This window comes from Frieseomelitta varia, unplaced genomic scaffold, assembly GCF_011392965.1.
Source record: "Frieseomelitta varia isolate USP_RPSP 00005682 unplaced genomic scaffold, Fvar_1.2 scaffold_411, whole genome shotgun sequence".
NCBI classification, from domain to species: Eukaryota; Metazoa; Arthropoda; class Insecta; order Hymenoptera; family Apidae; genus Frieseomelitta; species Frieseomelitta varia.
This window is the reverse complement of record NW_025110159.1, coordinates 343,989-363,307: the sequence shown is the minus strand read 5'-3', so window position 1 is coordinate 363,307 and position 19,319 is coordinate 343,989. Positions and strand designations below refer to the sequence as shown.

The 19,319-nt window shown below is 46.9% G+C and overlaps 1 protein-coding gene across 1 annotated transcript in view; it reads right to left on the bottom strand.

Annotated features, from left to right (window-relative positions):
* Positions 1–19,319, bottom strand: part of LOC122531690 (protein amalgam-like) — a 238,083-nt gene that overhangs the window by 183,430 nt on the left and 35,334 nt on the right. The window contains exon 2 of the mRNA XM_043659809.1: positions 10,621–10,737. Within this exon, the coding sequence (XP_043515744.1) occupies positions 10,621–10,737 (117 nt within the window). The remainder of the gene's footprint in view (positions 1–10,620; positions 10,738–19,319) is intronic.

The window sequence follows — 19,319 nt, the reverse complement described above, 5'->3', positions numbered from 1 at the left end:
GCAAAGAAATCCGTCTTGGAAATAGTTTGGAAATACGTCGGGAATACCTCGAGTTTCCTGCTTGACGGCGATATTGCATTTCAACCTTGAGGGAGGAGGCTGAAAGGGCGAAATTAGAGTGGCGCCGAGCATTAAACCACCACCGTGCTCGTCATCTCGAGCATCCGCAATCGCTGATAGCTTGTAGTGGGGATCCTCGACTTGACCGAAGAATTCAAAAGGAAAGAGAGAGAGAGAGAGAGAGAGAGAGAGAGAGAGAGAGAGAGGACGTGATATCGATTCAAACCCGATCCGAAATGTATCGAGCTCGTGACCTTGTTACTTCTTTCTCCTCTCCGTGTGTACTAATTCTTTTTAACTCGATACATCGATGGAAAATAATGTTCCAATTTTACACTTGCGTGAATCAAAAAACGTCAAACAGAAATTTCTTTTTGTGTTTAAATTATTTTCAGATATTTTGCACACGTTGTTTATAAATTTCTGCAACTTCTTGAGTATTAAAAAGAGAACCGCAAGAAAAAGAAAAATGTCTACTGCGTAATCCAGTTACGCGATAAGTTAAACGAAATTCATCCCCCTCATCCGTACGAAAGAAGAAGACAAAATAGAGGAAGGAATAATTCACGGCAGAGTGAATTCCTATGCGCGTCCCGATGCCATCTAAGATCCTCAATTAAAAACAGTTGAGGACACCTCCTCGCGACAAGTAGTTCGGTCTTGCACACTCTCGCCCGAGGTTTGAACGTTATCCCGGCTGAACCGGGAGGAGACTGTATATCTCCGTAGCCGGAAGGACTAGAATTAAGCCAGCTTCACCAGCTGCCGTTTCTCAACGGAATCGCGCGGGTGAGGAATAAACCGCTCAAAAGATAACCCACTTCTTCGACGCCGGTAATTGTCGTCCATAAAACCGGCTTTGTGCATCGGGCTAGCGAGATAAAAATTTTACAGATTTCGCAAGCGGTGAAAGCGGCGCGGTTCGAGGCGTCGAAGGCTTGCGGTATTAAGGAACAGCTGGAAAGCATCCGGAAGCTGTAAAATCGTGTAACAAGCGGCGATAACGACGGCCGAACCAGCCAGTTTACGATTCCTCGCACGGGAACCTTCCCTCCTTTGAGAATGATTCTCGAACACCGACCGGCAACTTGCAACTGGCAACGAGAGACGAAAGAGCGGGCGGGTACGAGTTAATTTTACGAACCCTTTGCGTGTGAGTTCATTTTATGAAAAATAATGATAATTGAATGAAAATTACAATAGATAATCGTAGAATATGTGCATTGAAAATGACACCGAATATCTGTAATACTACTCCGTAGTAGATATGAATTAATTACACAGTTACGTATTAGTTGTCTGTAAGCAACAATCATTTTCATAAATTTATAAAAAATAATAACGACTGAATAAAAATTATAACAATTAAACTATCTATAGAATCACGTATGGAACATTGCGGAAACACTCGTACAATATCCGCATTGAAAATGACACTGAATATCTGTAATACTACTCGGTAGTACATATGAATTTACACAATTACGTATTATTTGTCATTGCCTGTAGCAACAATCATTTTCATAAATTTATAAAAAGTAATAATAATTGAATAAAAATTATAACAATTAAACTATGACAATAAATGTCTGTAATACTACACCATAGTGTTACGATATGAATTAATTACACAATAAGTATTATTTGTTTCTCGTTGCCTGCAGCAACAAACTAGCATCACTTGGGGAAAAAAGTTAAACGAATTCGCGAGTTCGAGAGTTGAAATCTGAATAAATCGACCATTGACGACAGCGTAGGACATTTGTTTCGCAAAATGTTCCGTGCCCGAGTGTTTAAAGAATTAAAAACGCCAACGACTGTTACAGATAGACAGCGGAGAACACGGGTTGGTCGGTACGTGGCTCCAGCTGTCACAAACTCTGTATTCGCGGGAGAATACCGACGCGTGTATGGTACACGAGTGGCCGTGTGGCTACGTGTGTCGCCGCATAACTAGTCCTGCTGAAAACAGGAACGACGAAGGTAATTTTTGCCATTCGTTGCTTGGCCGCTGATCGCTCGACCGAGATACGGTTAATGTTCGAGCACGAGCCCACCGCATCGTGTGTCTCCGAGTTGCGCTAGTGTATTTGCACTCGCGATAACGACGATGAATGTCCGCGAGCGGCGCGGTATTATTTTGAAATTTTTATCGCGTCCGTTCGTCACTTCCTCGGCGCGGACGAGCGTGCTCAAGAGCGGAATTTGAGGAACGTACGACACGTGAAAACGCCGGGAACGTGATGCTCCACTAAACGAGGATAGATGCGTCGAACGTTCTATCGTTGACCCGTGTCACTTGGAACGAGAGGATTTCACTGGGAACGAGATGCTGCGATTTGCTCAGAGTGATTGTTCGAAAGAAGAAATTTCTAATAGTAGTTTCCATCGTAAGAAAAGGAAATGCCTGCAAAATTTAATGTAACCTCAGTTACAGTAGGAACGGTACGGAGATTAAAATTGGTCTTTGTTTCAAATCAACGTTTTTATGCGGCGATTCATACTCTTACGAAGATAATTAAAGGGATGTAAAATTACTGAATGGAAAGTTACTTCTCCAGAGTTCTCGTGGAAGTATCGTAACGTTTCATACGCATAAGTTTGAGTTTAAAGTCTGAATAAAAATCTACCGCAGGCGATCATTAACCGGTAACAATCCAAAGTCCGTCGGCTTGAGCTTCCAGGAATCTCCTTTGACGATTATTATTAATCGAGAAACCAATGAATCGTGACCAATTCGGTCGCTGTTTTTCGTCCAAATCTAAAGGAGCATCGACTTTGGCGAGACCGCGTGAACGATCACAGGAGAAGCTCGAACGATACGCGGTTTCTGATGGAATTAAAGAGCCGCGACTGGTATCGTCTGGTCGGCTGTTGTTGTATCGGTGTTTGAAAAGTGGGCCGTCACGCGTCGGCTCGAAGAATACCGGTGCCGCGTATACGCGAGTTCCCCTCCGTGTTGAAATTTAATATTTCTCTTTTCGAGAAAGAGCACGGAAATGCCATTAAACGGGCCGCGAGAAGCCAGCCAGCGTCGCACTCTCATCGAATCGAGTTTGGAAACGCGTCCCTGACTCCTGACTCGGCACACGCGTCCCGAATGCCGCCTAAAAGTTACTATTTCACGAAGTATGCATGCCTAGCCGCATATGTGATTCCGCGTATGTATCGCCGTGCTGCCAGCCGCGCTATACAACCTAAAAATATCTTTGGACGAGCAGGCAGTGCGTGCCGAGCAAAAAAAAAAAAAAAAATCTCCCACATCTCAACTGTCGTTGAAAACGTTGAAAATACGTTAGGCTAGTTGCGAAGATTGTAAGAAACGAACAGGTGTGTACGTGTACGTGAGAGAGAAATGCTTGAGAGAGTGCGACCGCGGAAACAACGAGGAGAGAACATCAAAGAGCGATAGATTTCTTCGGGACACAAGTGGAGGAGTAAAGGAAAATCGAGGCACGAGTCGATCCTATAAATACCAAGTGACAGCCTGCCGGCATGCCGCCGCGTGGCGTCATACAGTCTACACCGTGGTGGCCTACTGGTGTACACTATCCACAGAGTCGACGCGATTTGAAAATTTTACGCGCGTTGAGAGAGCGATGCGCATTGATTTCGTCAAAGTGTTATCCCGTGCCTGTTATCTCTCTCCCTCCCCTCTCAGAAATTTTATTCCGTTGGCGAAACTAAACGTGCGTTTCTACTTTTTACTCGCGCGTCGGTTGCATCCGCGTGTCCCCGCGGGGAGAAATATCGCTCGTTCGCAGAGTGCTGTTTCTCCTCTACAAAAAAAAGAAAAACCAGTCGATCGTCCGTCGTGTCGTGAAAAAACAGTGGAAAGCCAAAAATCTCACCGATATTCTACAGACTCTCAGAGTGCACTCGAGCGGCCGATACCCATTTACGACTCGAGTAACCAGTCATATTATGTGGTGTTTGCTCGCTCTCGCGTTACGCGCGTCACACAGCCGCCGCAGATCTCGTTTCTCAGATGTATTTTCGCGCTCTGCTGTGTGCGCGAACGCGATCCTTGTGAACCGTGTATCCATCATTTGTAATATCGCGCGTCGACTTTTAATCGACCGTTGTGTCTGGCGAGGAGACAAAAAGGTCGATCCTCGAGGGTGTCGCGGTATCGGCGTAAGTTCAAAGGGCAAATTCCAACGGGCGGGCGCTATCGCTTCGGCAGGGCAATTACGTCTACGACTTCTAGTAAACCGTTAAACGTATTTTGATCTCATAGCCGTTGGCTAATGGTTTTAACCCAGTTCCGCGAACGCTTTAACCCCTCCCACCCACCCAACCCACCTGGGCTAACTTTCCTCGAGAAGAATTAACTTTCTCAGGCGATAGTGTAGACTATTTTCACGGGAACGGGACGAGAGAAAGGGAATTATTTTGTCGCCCGGATCCTCCGTCCGCTCTAGAACTGTTAGACATCTTTCTCGTAATTTCATCTGTCCGGGGGAATCAATGGAAAAACGAAAAACGGCTGTAAAGACCGGCGCTGGATGTAGCTGGAAGCTTTTATCCAAACTTCTATTTAACTTTATCCAACGGGGAAGTATTATGATTTTCTTTTCAACTTTTATCGGACTCGTTTCTCGCCGGTCTTGATAAGCCCCGGCGAGCACCGAGCGAAGAAACAACGTTACAACGGGATTCGCATTCTTTTGTTTTTGCCCGCGATATAAAGTATAGTTTCTCGTTAGTCGGCAGTCGGGCAGTTCGACGATTCGTCGTGCTAAAAACGACACTCGTTCGTTAACGGGTCGCGGGGATGTGCAGTCGTCGTCGAAAGAACGAGCGTCGTACGTGTTCCCAGCTGAAGAAAGTTTAGCCGGTCCGGTGCTTCTTGTTTCAACCCCATCCCCTCCACCGATCCACCACTACGCCGCGTCGTGTCCGCTTTCATCTTTTGTACGGCTTCGCTCCGTGCAGCAACAGCAGCAGCAGCGGAAACGAAAAACGCGTCGTTGTACGGTACGCGTGTGCGCTCTGTATCAATTACGACACGGTACGATCGTGATTTGCTGAATAATCAAAAATTTCGTGAAGCGGAACAGAGAGAACAGTGATCCGGTTTCGCTCGGAAATGTTATCGCTATATTTTTTTCTTCTCTCTCTTTTTTTTTTTGCCACGATTTATCGCCCCGATATGTTTCCGCCCTGTTAATATTTCGCGAAACTGAATTTCACAAACGCGTCGGAATATACATATCTGTCTCACGTTCGTTGCAACCGATATTATAAAACACGAGCCGGATATTTTTACGACGTCCTGCATCCCGAATATATAATTAACGGAGATTTTTGCGAAAACGAGGAAAACGAGCACCAGCTACGGGAATCTTGCTACGAGCGGAAAATCCGCGCTCATTTGCACGGTGTAAATCGAGTATGATCGTGTGTCGTGAACACGATAAAACGGACACGATAAAGCGGCTGTTTTAACGAGTGGCTTCTTTCGTTCGAGCGTGCTCGACAGTCAATGGCGTTCGTTCGCGCCCATAGTTTTCAAAGCGATCCTTTTTTTCTTTCCTCTCTCTCTCTCTCTCTCTTTTCTTTCTTTTTGCTATTTTTGCATTCGTCATTTATGCCTCCTGTCAAACTCTCGGCCAGAAGACACTGTATTCTCTGTATTTTCCGCATCGGCGGGCCGCGCTTCTCCACGTGGCGGATAATGCAACTTCCAACGGCAAGTGTATCGAATTCAGGCCAGGTTTATTGAAGCGTCGTCGCCGACGACAAAAACAGCCTCGTAGATCCGCAGCCGCTTTTTATGCATTCGCAAACTTTCGCCGACTACTTCGCGCTCCGATGACCGTGATATTTCTCTGTTGGCCGCGTGTTTCTCCCCCTTCCGTCCCCCTCAACCCTCGTTTCTGATCGCGATCACGAGGACTTTGACGAGGACTACGCTTATTTTCAAGTACGAAACAACTCGCACAACTGCAATAGGGAGTATATCTAGCCACGTGTATCCAAGGTTCTTGACAAAAATTAAGGACACGTAGTTCGCCACACTTATTCCTAGCGTAAGACATTCGTGTGATAGAAAATTGATAGACAGGAGCTCTCAGTTTCATTTCGCGAATCCTGTCAAGGGATTGCTTTCTGGCGAAGAAGAAAGGATCGAGGAACATCCTCACGCTGTATAAACTAAAAGAGACTAGAAACTAAATCCACTGAAAAGAGGAAGAAACGGAAGAAAAGAGCAACCTAGAATTGGTACGGGAAGGCAATTCGTATGTACGTGTGTGTGTGTGTGTGTGTGTGTGTGTGAGTTAAGTGGCGGGTACGCCGGTCTAACGACACTAATGTACATTTAATGTCTTAAGTTTGAATATACAGCCGCGCGTTCTCCGAGAGTCGCGAGATAACATCTTAAATATATTTTTGCATTTATGCGGCGAACGCGGGCCAGCGTGGAAAAAAAGAAACGGGCGCCGGGACGCGGCGAGAAAGAAAGTTTTCAACGCGACGCGACGCCTCGAGTTCGACGGAGAAACCCGCACCAGGTAAGGTACTTCTTCCAAAGGATTTTCCACGCTTTCCCCTCCCGCAATTTCTCTTTATGTAGCACAAAGGCTGCATCAAGAGTCTACGATCTGGCTGTCGACCAGGAGGAATACCAGAAGTTTTTCCATTCGCTGGAATGACGGGAGAACCGACATAAACGCGGCCTTCTCTTGCCTTCTTCGTACGTGAAATTTCTTTCTTTGCCCCTTCTCCATTCGTCCCTCGTTTCTTTCTCTTTCCTTGCTGCTTAGCTAAATCAGATCGAACAGATCGATGTTGAGGAGAGTCAGGAATTTTTAACGCGCGTCGAACACCGTTTTCGAACGATCGAAACGCCACCACGAAGAGAAGTATCGCGAAAATCCGGAGAAATCTGGAGGAGGTCCACGTTTCTACGTTTCGCCAGCGAGTCGACACGGAGCGCATATTGGAAAGGCAAACATCGTGTATTCTCGAATTCCGAAATGCTTTATTCTGGCACATTCGCTGCCGACTCAACGTTCGTACCTTCGCCTCGCTCCGCGGTTTTATATCCTCGTTCACACCTTTCCATTACGTACGGCGAGATTTTCTGTTTCGTCTGACAAAACAAGTCCCCCCTCTTCCCCTCCCGCCCCTCCTCTTTCTCGATACACGAAACCGCAAGACAAATTCCGCATCCAACCATCCCAACTTTGAAAAAAATTTGAGAGCAACGTTCTACCTTCGTTCGATCTTCTCGAACGATGGAAACGTATGGTAGCGGCAGAAAATTATTACACGTTGATCACGTGTTCCATCGTGGTTCTATAGAATCTGTAAAAATCTGGCGTACGTAGCTTTACGAGCCGTTTGTACGGCCGTTCGCGCCACTCGACCGATGAATTACCGATTATATGCCTACGGTGCTCGCGACAGAATCGATGGGAATAATCGGTAATAATCACGCGATCCGGTTCGTGGAGCCGCTGCCGGCCAACGAACTGACGACGATGCGCGTCGCGAGAATTCGAGTTTGTCCAGGCTGGGTCCTCCGTCGACGAGTTCGTTCGTATGCATAGCCGGCTATGCTGATTGGTTGGCACGCAAGTCGCTGGCACTCCGGCCGACAAGTCTGCGCGCTGGATGCACACACCGGTAGTGACAACAGCGCTGCGCTGGTTGCCTGGTTACAACCGGCCTTCATCTCGTCGACGGATGTTGCATACGCGTTGTATTAATATGTATTTAAATTAGTGCCTCAAAGAGAGCCGAAATTACCGCGCGCCACACGCGGGGGATAGCTATCGATGCTAGGGGTTGCTTCTTCGAATCTCCTTGAGACGATGCGACGCGACGAGACGAGACACGAGGCGACGCGTCCCTTGATCGATGCATTTTCTTGCCTAGTTTCTTGCCCAACGAGAAATTGCGCCACGAGCGTACAGAGAATAATCCGTACCGACTTTCGAGTGAAAATCTTTTTTTCTTTCCTTCCGTATATTTTCTTTCCCCCTTTTTTCTAATTTTCTCGGCGCAACAGCCAACTTCTCGGTCGGTAATGACAAGAGACGATGAAAATGGGAGGAGCGTGTTGTTTCTAGTTTCTTCGTGTTGTTTCACGGAGCGTGGAACATTGCAAGTTACGCGAAGTAAACGACGATACGAAAGACAATCGTCGATCGTTACGACAACGCTGCAGTAATTTTCTTTCATCAGGTTTGAGAAAAAGGAAACAAAGGGTTGAAAATGGCGGAGGAGAGTTGAGCTGCATTTTAACGATCCTGATGACGGTATAAGAATATATATGTATGTACGTGTATCTCGAGATTACAAATATTGCGCGTATCATATTATATTTGCAAAATACATCGATATGGCTGGGAAAAATAGTTTCGTGCATCGTGCCGATACCTCGACAGAGAACACGCACGATGCACGATATTGTTTTTCCGCGTTTAAAGTTTTTGACAATAGGCGCGAATAAATTTTTAACGCGGAACAGATCAGACGAACCTCAAATATTTTCCACGTTATCCAAAGCAAACTGAGCTCACCGGGGGGTAAATTGCCGATAGACAAAGCGCCGTTTCGATTCGATCGAAAAATACCATTTTTTTGCCGCTCCCCTTTCAGCCGAATGGCAAACCCTAGCTGTAAAAAATTAAAAACACCGCAGTGAATCACGGGCGAAATGGTACTGTATGTAATTTTAAAGGATTTCCGATAAAGCCTGAAAGTTTCAATATAAACATACCGAAAAATACCGACGTGAAAATATAAATTCTCCCCTCAACCGCGGGAGGGAAGAGGAGAGCGGTCGGAAACGTTCAGATTAACGCGATTAATTCTACGAACCTATTATCATTTTACAAACAAACAGAGACGAGCCGGGCATCGTTGAATTGACAACGAGACGGCTATTTACGCGTCGTTTGAAGCTTGGAAAATAGCGGCCGAAACGAGCCGGGGTTTTGCTTTGCTTACCGATACTTTGGTACATGTATATCTTGTCCAAACGGGATGCCGAGGGCGAAGGGGGGCGAAAACCACTTTCTTATTTAGCGATAATTACGAGTTTCTAACCCTTGGCTGGCATCGTCTTCGTGATCTTAAGATCCCTTCATCGGCTTTTCTCCTCCATTGAACGAACCTCGACCACGATAGCACCGGGAGATTGCACGTTGAATGGAAAATTGATTAACGTCGCCAACACACTGACGCACCTGTTTGTTTTATCAGCGTTTGCCGATAACTTCTACTACTTCTTCGACAACCCCTTCCGCGCGCGCGTATCCCCCGATTACGCTCTGGCTTTCACGTTCCAGCCTAACTGACTTATAGCTTTCGTTGGAAATTATTGAAGACGATCGGTTACCCTTTTCGCCGACGAAAGGAACAACTGAATCATTCACGAGGGAGTATCGATTTCCTAGTCGTCGAATATGCCTACGAAACAGTCAAACGTCGTTCCCTGTCGTGTTGAGCAGTCCTCCTCGCTACGAACGCGTATTACATTTTTCTTTTTTTTTTTTCTTTTTTAATCCAACTATTTGTCGCATAAGTAGCGCGAAATGTAATTGAATATCGTTTGAATCAGAAGCGAAGTGGAATGAAGGTATCGTTTGTCAAAGGGCGTTCAACATTTTGGCCGTGTCGCGTCGTTTCGATTATTTAATCACAAATATCACAGCCGCTGTAACACAGTCGCTGTGTTTTCCCTGTTTGAGTAAGAGGCTCGCGACTAGAAACAGGAAGGACGGACAAACCCGTTGTTCGATGAAGACAGATGGCGTGGAAACGGGGCAATTGGACCTGTATTTCACTCCGTCTGCGTGCAGCAATTAGGAGCGTGCGCAAGCACGTTCGTTCGCCTGATATGACGCGTAATGCGACACGCGTGCCAGAAACCGCGTCTAAGAATCACAAAATGAATGTGAAACTACTCTCGTTATCGAGACGGACTTGCAGAATTTTGCGCCAACGCTCGCATCGAAATTTCGTTTCGACAAACAACACCGATCGAGCTTCCTCTTCCAACGTTGCGAGAGCAACGAATCTTCTCTTACAGAGAAAATGAAAGTGGCTCGAGTATATTTTTACCGAGATGAAACAGTTTGGAGGGAGCGGCAGTTTCAACTGTCGCAGCTAAAATTCCGCGGGGCAAACCCTGGCGGCGGGGAATCTAATCGAAATATAATACTAATTTACTTGATACAAACCAACCCGTTATTTTCCCGCCGCGTTGTATAATTGTTTACCCGGGGCGTTCGCAGCCAGGCAACAACACGTTTCCCTTTTATAATTACGCGAATTCCATTAGCGCCGGCTGCTATAGATCTGACGCGCGTTACGCGCGGAATCACTTTTTCTCCGCCTCGAGAAATTAGAATAGATTCCTACGCTTCCGGCCGGATTAAAACGTAAATTACGATCGCGATCCTTTAAACGCGAGTTCATCGTTCCTCTCCGAACTCTCGTTGGCACGAAGCGAGCGGAATTAAAAACTTGAAAAGCGTAGCGCGGCAGCAGGGAACGCTGAAAACACCAATGGCGCAGCGTTGCGCGATCAACGTTAGTTACCTTGGCACATGATGGTGATGATGTGAAGTATGCTGATGGTCAGATATCGTCTTCTTCTCTGATTGTCCGCCATTTTGTCGCCGTTGCACACCACGTTTTGCACACCACGAATCTTATCTGCAAGCAAAGATTACGCGAATACGTGATTACTCGACGCCGCAATAAATCATGCATTCGCTATTCTAAGGATTCTAAGGCCGTCGAAAACGAAGAGGGCACGAACGCGAACGCGAACGCGCGTCGGTTCGATCGATACGCGCCAGCTATGAAAAGGATCGGAGGGTTAATTAATAAATAAGCCGAGGTCTGTCATTAAGGGACGCGATAGTCGGGGCAGACGGAGCGAGTATGACAGGAATATGTAAATACGCATCCATCTAGCCTAGGATGCACATCCGAATGCATATTGCGATGCAACCGTATCGTTGATTCGTCGATACGTCGGAAATCCACGAGGCCGTGAAATCATTAACGCATGGCTAAGTCAGTGTAATAGAGGGATGCTGTAATTAACGAACACCCAATGTTAATCAGGTTTATTGGGCTGTAATATATGTACAACCACTCGAGAAGATGCAGACTGCATTCGCGTGCAGCGAACGTCTACGTTCGGATAGGCTGCAGAAATCAACGTCTGAGACGGTTCGATGAACGAGATGAAAAGGGAGAATGAGGGAAAAAGAGAAGAAAAGAAGAAAACTCCAGGGAGAGTGATGGAAGAGAGAAAAGAATTGAAAGGAACGCGATTCGAAGTGTGATCCGACCTGTAGCATCCGCGAAGAAAGAGAATGTCGAGAACGACGATGGCGGAGGTAAATTAGTAAAGCGTTTTATTTAACAGCGAATCATGAAACAAACAACAACGGGGAGGGGGGGGGGAGAAAAGAGGGAGAGACGAGAAACGAGTTGGCACGGTACGCGCGCTCATCTAGAAATAAATTTGAATTTAAATTCGATTAATTAACAAAAATATAATATCAATGAGTTCTTAAATTAAATTCCATAATGTAGATTTTTTTCTTTCTTTTTTTTTTTTCTTTTTTTTTGCTAACGCGAAATACGCGATTTGCACTGATACGAAATACTCTGTCTCTCTTTCTCTCTCTCTCTCTCTCTCCTGACCGATATTTCGAGTTAATGATTAAAGTAACACGAAAGTCGGCTGAATTTATTTTATCGCTCGCTCTGAGGTCTCGCGTATTTTGCTAATTACTTATTATACGCGATTTCTCATCGTACTGCCGTGACCGCTGAAACGTTTGCGTTTTCATATATTGCACATTAAACGAGAAAAGGGGAGAAGACAGAGGGAGGGAATGCGAAAAATAAGGAGAAACATTACATATTGTAAATGACACGTATTGCGATCGTTCTAAAGTTCTTGCGATCTCCAGCCGGGTAGAAGCCAGCGGCTTTAATCGAGCTCCGCGGAAAGTTGGAAAAAAGTGCAACTCCAGCATAATCGCGAGTAAAAGCGTTTTACTCTCTCGTAATCTGTAGGCGTGAAATCGATTCGCGGATCTCGCGGCGTGTCTCGCGAAAGGAAGATATTTCACCGAGAAGCAAAAAAATGTCGCGACAGTGAAGGAACCTCCGAGGACATTTCTCTTTTGATCGTGTTTTACTTTCGTCAACTTCGTATACACTTATTAGATACGCAATTGATATTTCTGACAACGCGCAGCAACAACACGGTGCTCATTTGCGCGAAACGGGACCACGGGCTGCCAACAATTCCGATCGCGTCGTAATTTCAGAAGTTTCGCAGATTAAATGAAAAATGAAAAGTTGATCTGAAAGTTTCACGTCTCGCGAAAGTAACATTGTCACGGTGATTTCCATTCTTTTATTTTTTTTATTATTATTTTTTTTTTTTTTCGTAGCCAGTGGCGATGAAAGCACGCGCGGGTCCACTCGAAACGTTAAGGGCGGTAACCGTGTAACTTGATTCGCTACGTTATTACAAGTTTTACGAGTTAATTAACGGAGATTTTTAGAGTAATATCACACAGGCACTCGTGCAAAGCGGCTCTTGTTATTACATCACGCTTTCACACATCCACGGCGTTGAAATTACCGAGGAGGGAGGAGGAGGAGGGGGTTAAACTCGTAGCTATCGCGCTCGACCCATAATTAGTAAACTCGGTTAACGACGTGACGCACCCCCTACACCCCCGTTCACCAACGCTATCGTGGCTAGCTGCATTTTTTCTTTCTTCCCTTCTCCCCTTGTTTCGTAAACTCCTTTCCGTCCAGTGACAGTAGCTGGCAAGTGTAAAACGCGGCGGATTACACACGGCCGGCGACGCGACGTTAACCTTTCGTTCATCACGGACTCCCGGCTCGTTGAACGTTCGGTGAAACTTTCCTGTCGGGAGGGGTGGGTTAAACGAGTTTAAACAATCTCCCAGAAACGGGATCCTCGTCATCTCGTATCGATCCATCGGGATATCGGATAACGTCTGCTCGGCGGAGAATTTATAACGCGGCGTATTAACGCGTCCGTCGCCCAAAGCCTTCGACACGTATTCGAAACGGACGAATTCATCAATATCGTTGAATTTCGCGTCTAAATCGGTTCACCGTGTCACGTCCGCGTTCCCTGCGCATCCAGAATATTCATACTCGTAAAACTAAAGCGCGCATACCTACGCGCGTGTACGCGCGAAACGGATCGAGGGGGAAAGGGGGGAAGGGGCAATTGGGAAAATTGTCCGGCGTCCTAACGCGAGTATTATATCGTTTTTACGAGAATGTTTATCGATAATACGCGTAACAGCTGTACGTTTTAACGGCGCCGATTGTTTAATCCAATTGGACAAATGGCCGTTAGGTCGGGTGGACGGAGCAGCGAGCGCCGATGCGTCGGCTCGCATCGGTCTGCAACGAGCTGGCTCTACCGCTACCGCTGCTACTGCTGCTGCTGCTGCTGCTGCTGCTGCTGCTGCTGCTGCCCGTCCAGATTTACGAGGCGATTTACAAATTGGCGGTTATTGTGCCCGGCACGGAAATCAAACTGTCCTGTAAATCAAAACGTCTGCCAGCGTTCATTAAACGTCAGGCAAATCCCGGAAATCGGTCGTCGCAACTCGGCCGGCCACCACCGCGGCCTGTCCACCTCCACGCCACTGTCTCTCTCCTCTCTCTCCTCTCTCTCTCTCTCTCATTCTCTTTCTCCATCCGCCACCGCCGCCGCGTTTCCGTTTCCGCCGGTAGTCTCCGCGCGTCGATGCACGCCACGCCAGCTACACGACCATCAGACATTAGCCCGCGTCCCGAATTCGTCGTGCGCTCGTCCGCGAAAATCGTAAACCATTTTTATTCTCTCTCTTCGTCGATTCCCCACCGAGTTTTGTTTTCCCATACGTTCGTCGGTGGACAACGAAATAACTGGTCGTCGACGCGCAGACCGAGAGGGCGTCGTCGAAAATAATCGTTTAATCTGCGCGCCAGCGACGAATCTCTTCTCCCTTCCCATTCAGTCTGTTTTCGACGTGGTCGATTTATTTTTCTTTTTCAGCCAGTGGACGGCTAGTTCGTTAAAGAGATTGCCTCTCCTCTCGCGAGATTACGCTCGCTCTCTCCTCTATGAATTTGTATTAACAGGCGAAAACCGGGGAGGGGGCGAAACAGATTCCCCAAAATCCCGCGGTTACTCTCGCCAGAAATGATTCGAGATTGATCGTGACTGGCGAGTCAGGCTTCGGATGCTTATGAGATTGGCGCGGCGAGTAATCTAGTCGAAAGTGTAACGCAAGCCGTGCGATAGACGGATTCGGATAGAATGCCGGTTTAGATCGGCTCGTGTAATTTAACGGGCAAGTTCGTGCCGGGTGATCGTGGCAAAGCCAACCGAAAAACGGGCTCGCGTAATTGCGATCGTACGATGAAACTCACGTTCGCACTCGCGTCGACCAACAGTCTGCACGATCCGCCACCTCTTCCTTTTTTGCTTTTTATCGGCGACGTTACTTTTATCATCCGCCGCCGTAAAGGGCGAAACACAGATCCGCCAGAAAAACTCCGCGTCGGCGTCGTTATCGTACCAATGTTACCAATTTCCCCGATAGCCTGGACTTTCTCTCGTTCAACACAGTTGCTCCTTCTCTCCCCTGGAGAGGGGGTCGAAATCTCACGGACGAAGAGTCTCCGATTCATCAAGCGAAATTTAACCACTTGGCGCTGGCAATTGATTGCGGACCATAACGAGTGACGCCAAACCGTTATATACGATAATTCGTCGCTTTCTTTCTGTCTTTTGAACTCGTCGGTATGATATCACTGGATAGAAATTATTGAGAAGCGATAAATTTATCATTTGTTTTGCCTATTTTGTCTTACTTAAATATACTTAAAACTGTGGAAATATTACAATTTTGGGACAAAAAATGCTCGACGTGGGTGGCACGTCATTCCAGCGCAAAAGGTTAAGCAAAACGGTCGCGACAAATCCCTTTCAAACCGGTGAGCGATTGTAAAAATGGTAACGTTGGCAAAAATCACGCGATCTCGGGGAACACAGTCGTCGAGAATAATCGAAGAGACTCTCGTTCTTTTTAAATATTTTTCTTCCGCGATTCGGTCGACTGTCTTCGCGAACGTTTCACAGAACACGATCTTCCTTCGTTAGAAAATACTCGAGTTACGAGTATTTTATATCGAACAGGTGTTCTCAATTTCGCTCCCGTTAAAGGCGCCACCAAGAACGTACTTTTTTTTCTATCGCTACTACGATCGTGACGAATCGAAGACCGAAAAGCAAAGATTGGAGAGAAGCAGCAAACCGGACAGAAGAAGAGAAAGAGAGAGAGAGAGAAGAGCAGATAGAAATGACGATTATTCGAATCGCCTGACATTTCGTTGGCCAACTTTGTGCTCCTCTGTCCAGCAATTTTCCTATTTAGGTCAGGCAAGATGACACGGCCGGTGACTCTACTCTTCCGTATCTCCCTGCTATTCCGGTACGATCGTCAACGACAGAGAGTCAGAGAGAGAGAGAGAGAGAGAGAGAGAGAGAGAGAGAGAGAGAGAGAGAGAGTAGAGGACGATATCGAGGGAATTGGAAGCACCAAACGCGAGGAACGGTCCCCTCTTCCTTTTGACTTGGTCGGTCAGAGATCGCTCAAAAAAACACTGACGAGAGGCGGGAGAGGCAAGCAATGGGGAAAATCGGGATAAATCCCGTAGACGAAATTCGAGCTGCAACGATTTCCACGTAGGACGTATTAACCTCGTTAATTTGCACGAAAAAGCTCCCGTAACGAGAGGATTTGAAACAGCCGACATTTTTCCCTCCCCACTCTTTATCTTTTTATTTCCATTATCCTATCGCTTCAGCGTTGTGTCATTTGTCGTCTGAATAGAAATCGCTCGAAATACGAACAAAATTTTCGGAGTAATTTAAACGAACCATTTTCGCTTTGCTATCGAACGTCAAGTTTTTAATATTTAAATCGTACCTAACGACGGATACTATCCTAAAATTTAACAGAGAGGAGTTGAAAAACGGCGAGTTTACTCGTGAAATTGATAAAACGCGTAGTCAATTTTAAGATAAGAAAATAAAATAGATCCGTAAGTAGCTCGGAGAACTGAAAAGATTGGCTGAAAGAAAGGTGACGTATATCAAGTATATTTAAATGTAACCCAGGCGAAATAAATGATAAGTTTGTTACTTCTTAATCATTTCTATCCAGTGATATCATGCCGACGAGTTCAAAAGAAACAGAAAGCGACGAATTATTGTATACGATTCGGTCACTCGTTATGGTCCGCGAATCAATTGCCAGCGCAAGCGGTTAAAAATCTAAGAAAATACAGTAGAGGACCGACGATAAAGTTCCGATTGGAATAAGAAGATGAATAACGATTCATCGATAGTCGCGTCTGTTAGCGGTATCGTGAATTTGTTGCAAAACTCGGCGGCAAATCGCGAGGCAAACATGGTACACTAAGTGGGGCGGCGGCACGATAGCGACAAAACGCTCGTAATTACATTCCGGAAGTGAGCTGGTCGAAAAGCGACGTGGCGTGCGTTCACGGTATCGTTTTGTGTCTTGGATAATTACCGACACGCGATCCTGCCACGTACAACCAGCCGAGCGAATACGGAACATCGCGATCCCCGTCTGCTAATGCGCCGTTTTACGTGCGTGCGCGACATTCTACGCTGCACTCCGTAAAAATAAAATTCCCATTAGACCGCGCCGCGAGCCCACCCGTTGCGGAGTTAACAAGTTTCTTCTCTCTCTCTCTCTCTCTCTCTCTCTCTCTCTCTTTCTTTTTCGCTCTCCCGCGGGAGAGTTATCGATAAATCATGGCCAATGGAAGACAGTCGCGCCGGTGACTGGAATTTCTTTCGAAAGAGCATGTGTATTTCTCGATCGTAGAGCGCGCGCTACGCGAGGAATACGATGACTATCCGTAGATTATCGAGACGGGTGGGGAAAAGGAACAGGCGTTATCGACAAGTTCGACAATGGCCGAGACAATTGCGCGAAGCGAATGTATTTATTCAACGTTAAAAGTTGCTAACTAGCGGCGGTACGGAAGCAACAAGGAAAATCGCCACGGTAAGCCGACGAAGGTAGAGGCGAGCCAGCCAAGCGGAGGGGATAAGAAAAGCACCAGACAAAAGGGGAGAAAAAAGGGAGAGAAAAGAAAGATGACGAGATTCCTTGGAATTTGGGCGAGCAACCGAAGAAGAAGAACTGAGCTTATTCAGATCAACGTCTCTTAACGAGGAAAGTTGTGCTTGTCGACCGGCTTGCCATCCTCGCGTATTCTTCGACGATCAGACAGACCGAGTCAAAGGAGAGAGCGAGCCCTTTCCTAAATTATTTTTCTTTTTTCTCGAAGAGTCGAGATACGTTTGCTCGTATCTGAAATCCTCGACTGGATCGCGATTCGCGTACGCTCCTCGTGGCTGAGGCTTGGGAAAGGAAGGACAAATATCCACACACAAGGGCAAGTTTTCACACAGAGCTGCTGCTGCTGCGTCCCAGACGTCCTCCTATTCTCGTAGCTCCCTATCGATCCTCTTTATCTCGAATTCGTACGAGAATTCGCGCGCGCGCGAAGAAGAGAGAATTCGACCGAAATCTCTTTATTTCGCTGGTAGGCGTGAAACGTTTTCCCGATGATTGCGCACCACGAGACGCTATCTCGTTCACGGCATAGGGAGGGGTGGGAGGGAGGGAGAGAGGAGGAGGAGGTATTTCCCCGCTGGGAATATAATCATTCTTTGTAACGCAAAAATGTGCATCGGCTCGAAGCTCGAGCGGTTCTTTAACGGTTAAGCTCGCACCGCTGTCGCGGAACGAGAGAGGAATACCGCGGCTACATTTTTCCGATCGGCAACGTATATCTTTGTAACTGTAAGAGCACTTGGGCTCGAGCACACTCGAGAAACCGTTTGAAGTCATCGAAAGGGGGAGAGAGAGAAAGAGAGAGAGCCAGATGGATAGAGGGGATGTAGCGAGACGAGTTGCTGATGTTTGCGTCGAACGGACTCAAAGAGAACACTCGCCGGCGAGAGGAGAGAGAGAGAGAAAGAGAGAGAAAGGGGAGACAAGAGAGGAAACGGAGAAAAAGAGAGAAAGAGAGAGAGAGAGAAAGAGAGAGTCGCGTGGGGTATCCAACGAAACACGGACAAATGCCGCGAATCCATTAGACGTCTCGATTAAAACTCCGGCGGATTCGGCTGCCGTTTCTTCTTCCTCTTACTTCGCGCGAGAGACGCGGATTTCAATTTGGAAAGCTCGTACCACTTGGAGGGTTCGTACGTTCGTCGTGGCGTGGAATGGATTCGAGTCGAGACGGGCCGCGGGCTTGAGTTACGTTCGACGAGCTTTAGAGGCGCATCCACCTTTGATCGGTTCGCAAACGATAACGCGCGCGTGCAACGTAAATACAGACGTTCATAAATCAAGGAAATTTAGAGGCGAACGCCCGGTCGTAATACCGGGGGCCAATTGGAAATTTTGATTTATAGTGCTTATCAAGAAAGCCCCTGTAATAAGTCTCTTAAAAAGCGCACCTACAAATCGTCCATAACTCTTCCCCCACCCCTCCCCTTCGCCCCGCGACAAAGCTCCAAATCCCCGATACGTTAACTCGGGTGTATCCTCGAACGGCAGATAATACGTACTTTTTCACGGCAGTCCGTGGATTTCCGGGGACATATCGTCAGGGACAGGATCCTCCGGCCACCTTTGACTCCACGGTTAAGTCCACGGGACTTGATATTACCTGTACCACGACGGCTGTCTATGAAACATTTATCTCACAGCACTCGGATCGGCCGCGTTCCCTCGGCAAGGTGAAAATCGGCCAAGGATAAAGCCGGCGCGACGTTGAAAATTCACCACCGAATCACGCGCCACCAAGGAGATTGCCGATCGATACCAGCCCGCGGTTTTTTGCCCGTCTATCCTCTCTGAATTAACAGTTCGCCGCGGATCTTCTTCTCCGTCGACTTTTTCAACAACACGATCGGTCGCGGCACTGCCTCGAATTCTCAAATATCCTCTGAAAATTTCCACGTTTCGTTAACCACGTCGCGCGACACTCTCGTACATATTTCGCGTTCGCTCCGATGAGATTAACAATCGACGAACAACACCGAGCTCTGTGCGACTCTGTCTCTCGCGATATTTTCGGTCCGATGCTGGAGACCAACCGTGAAAAATCGTCGCACG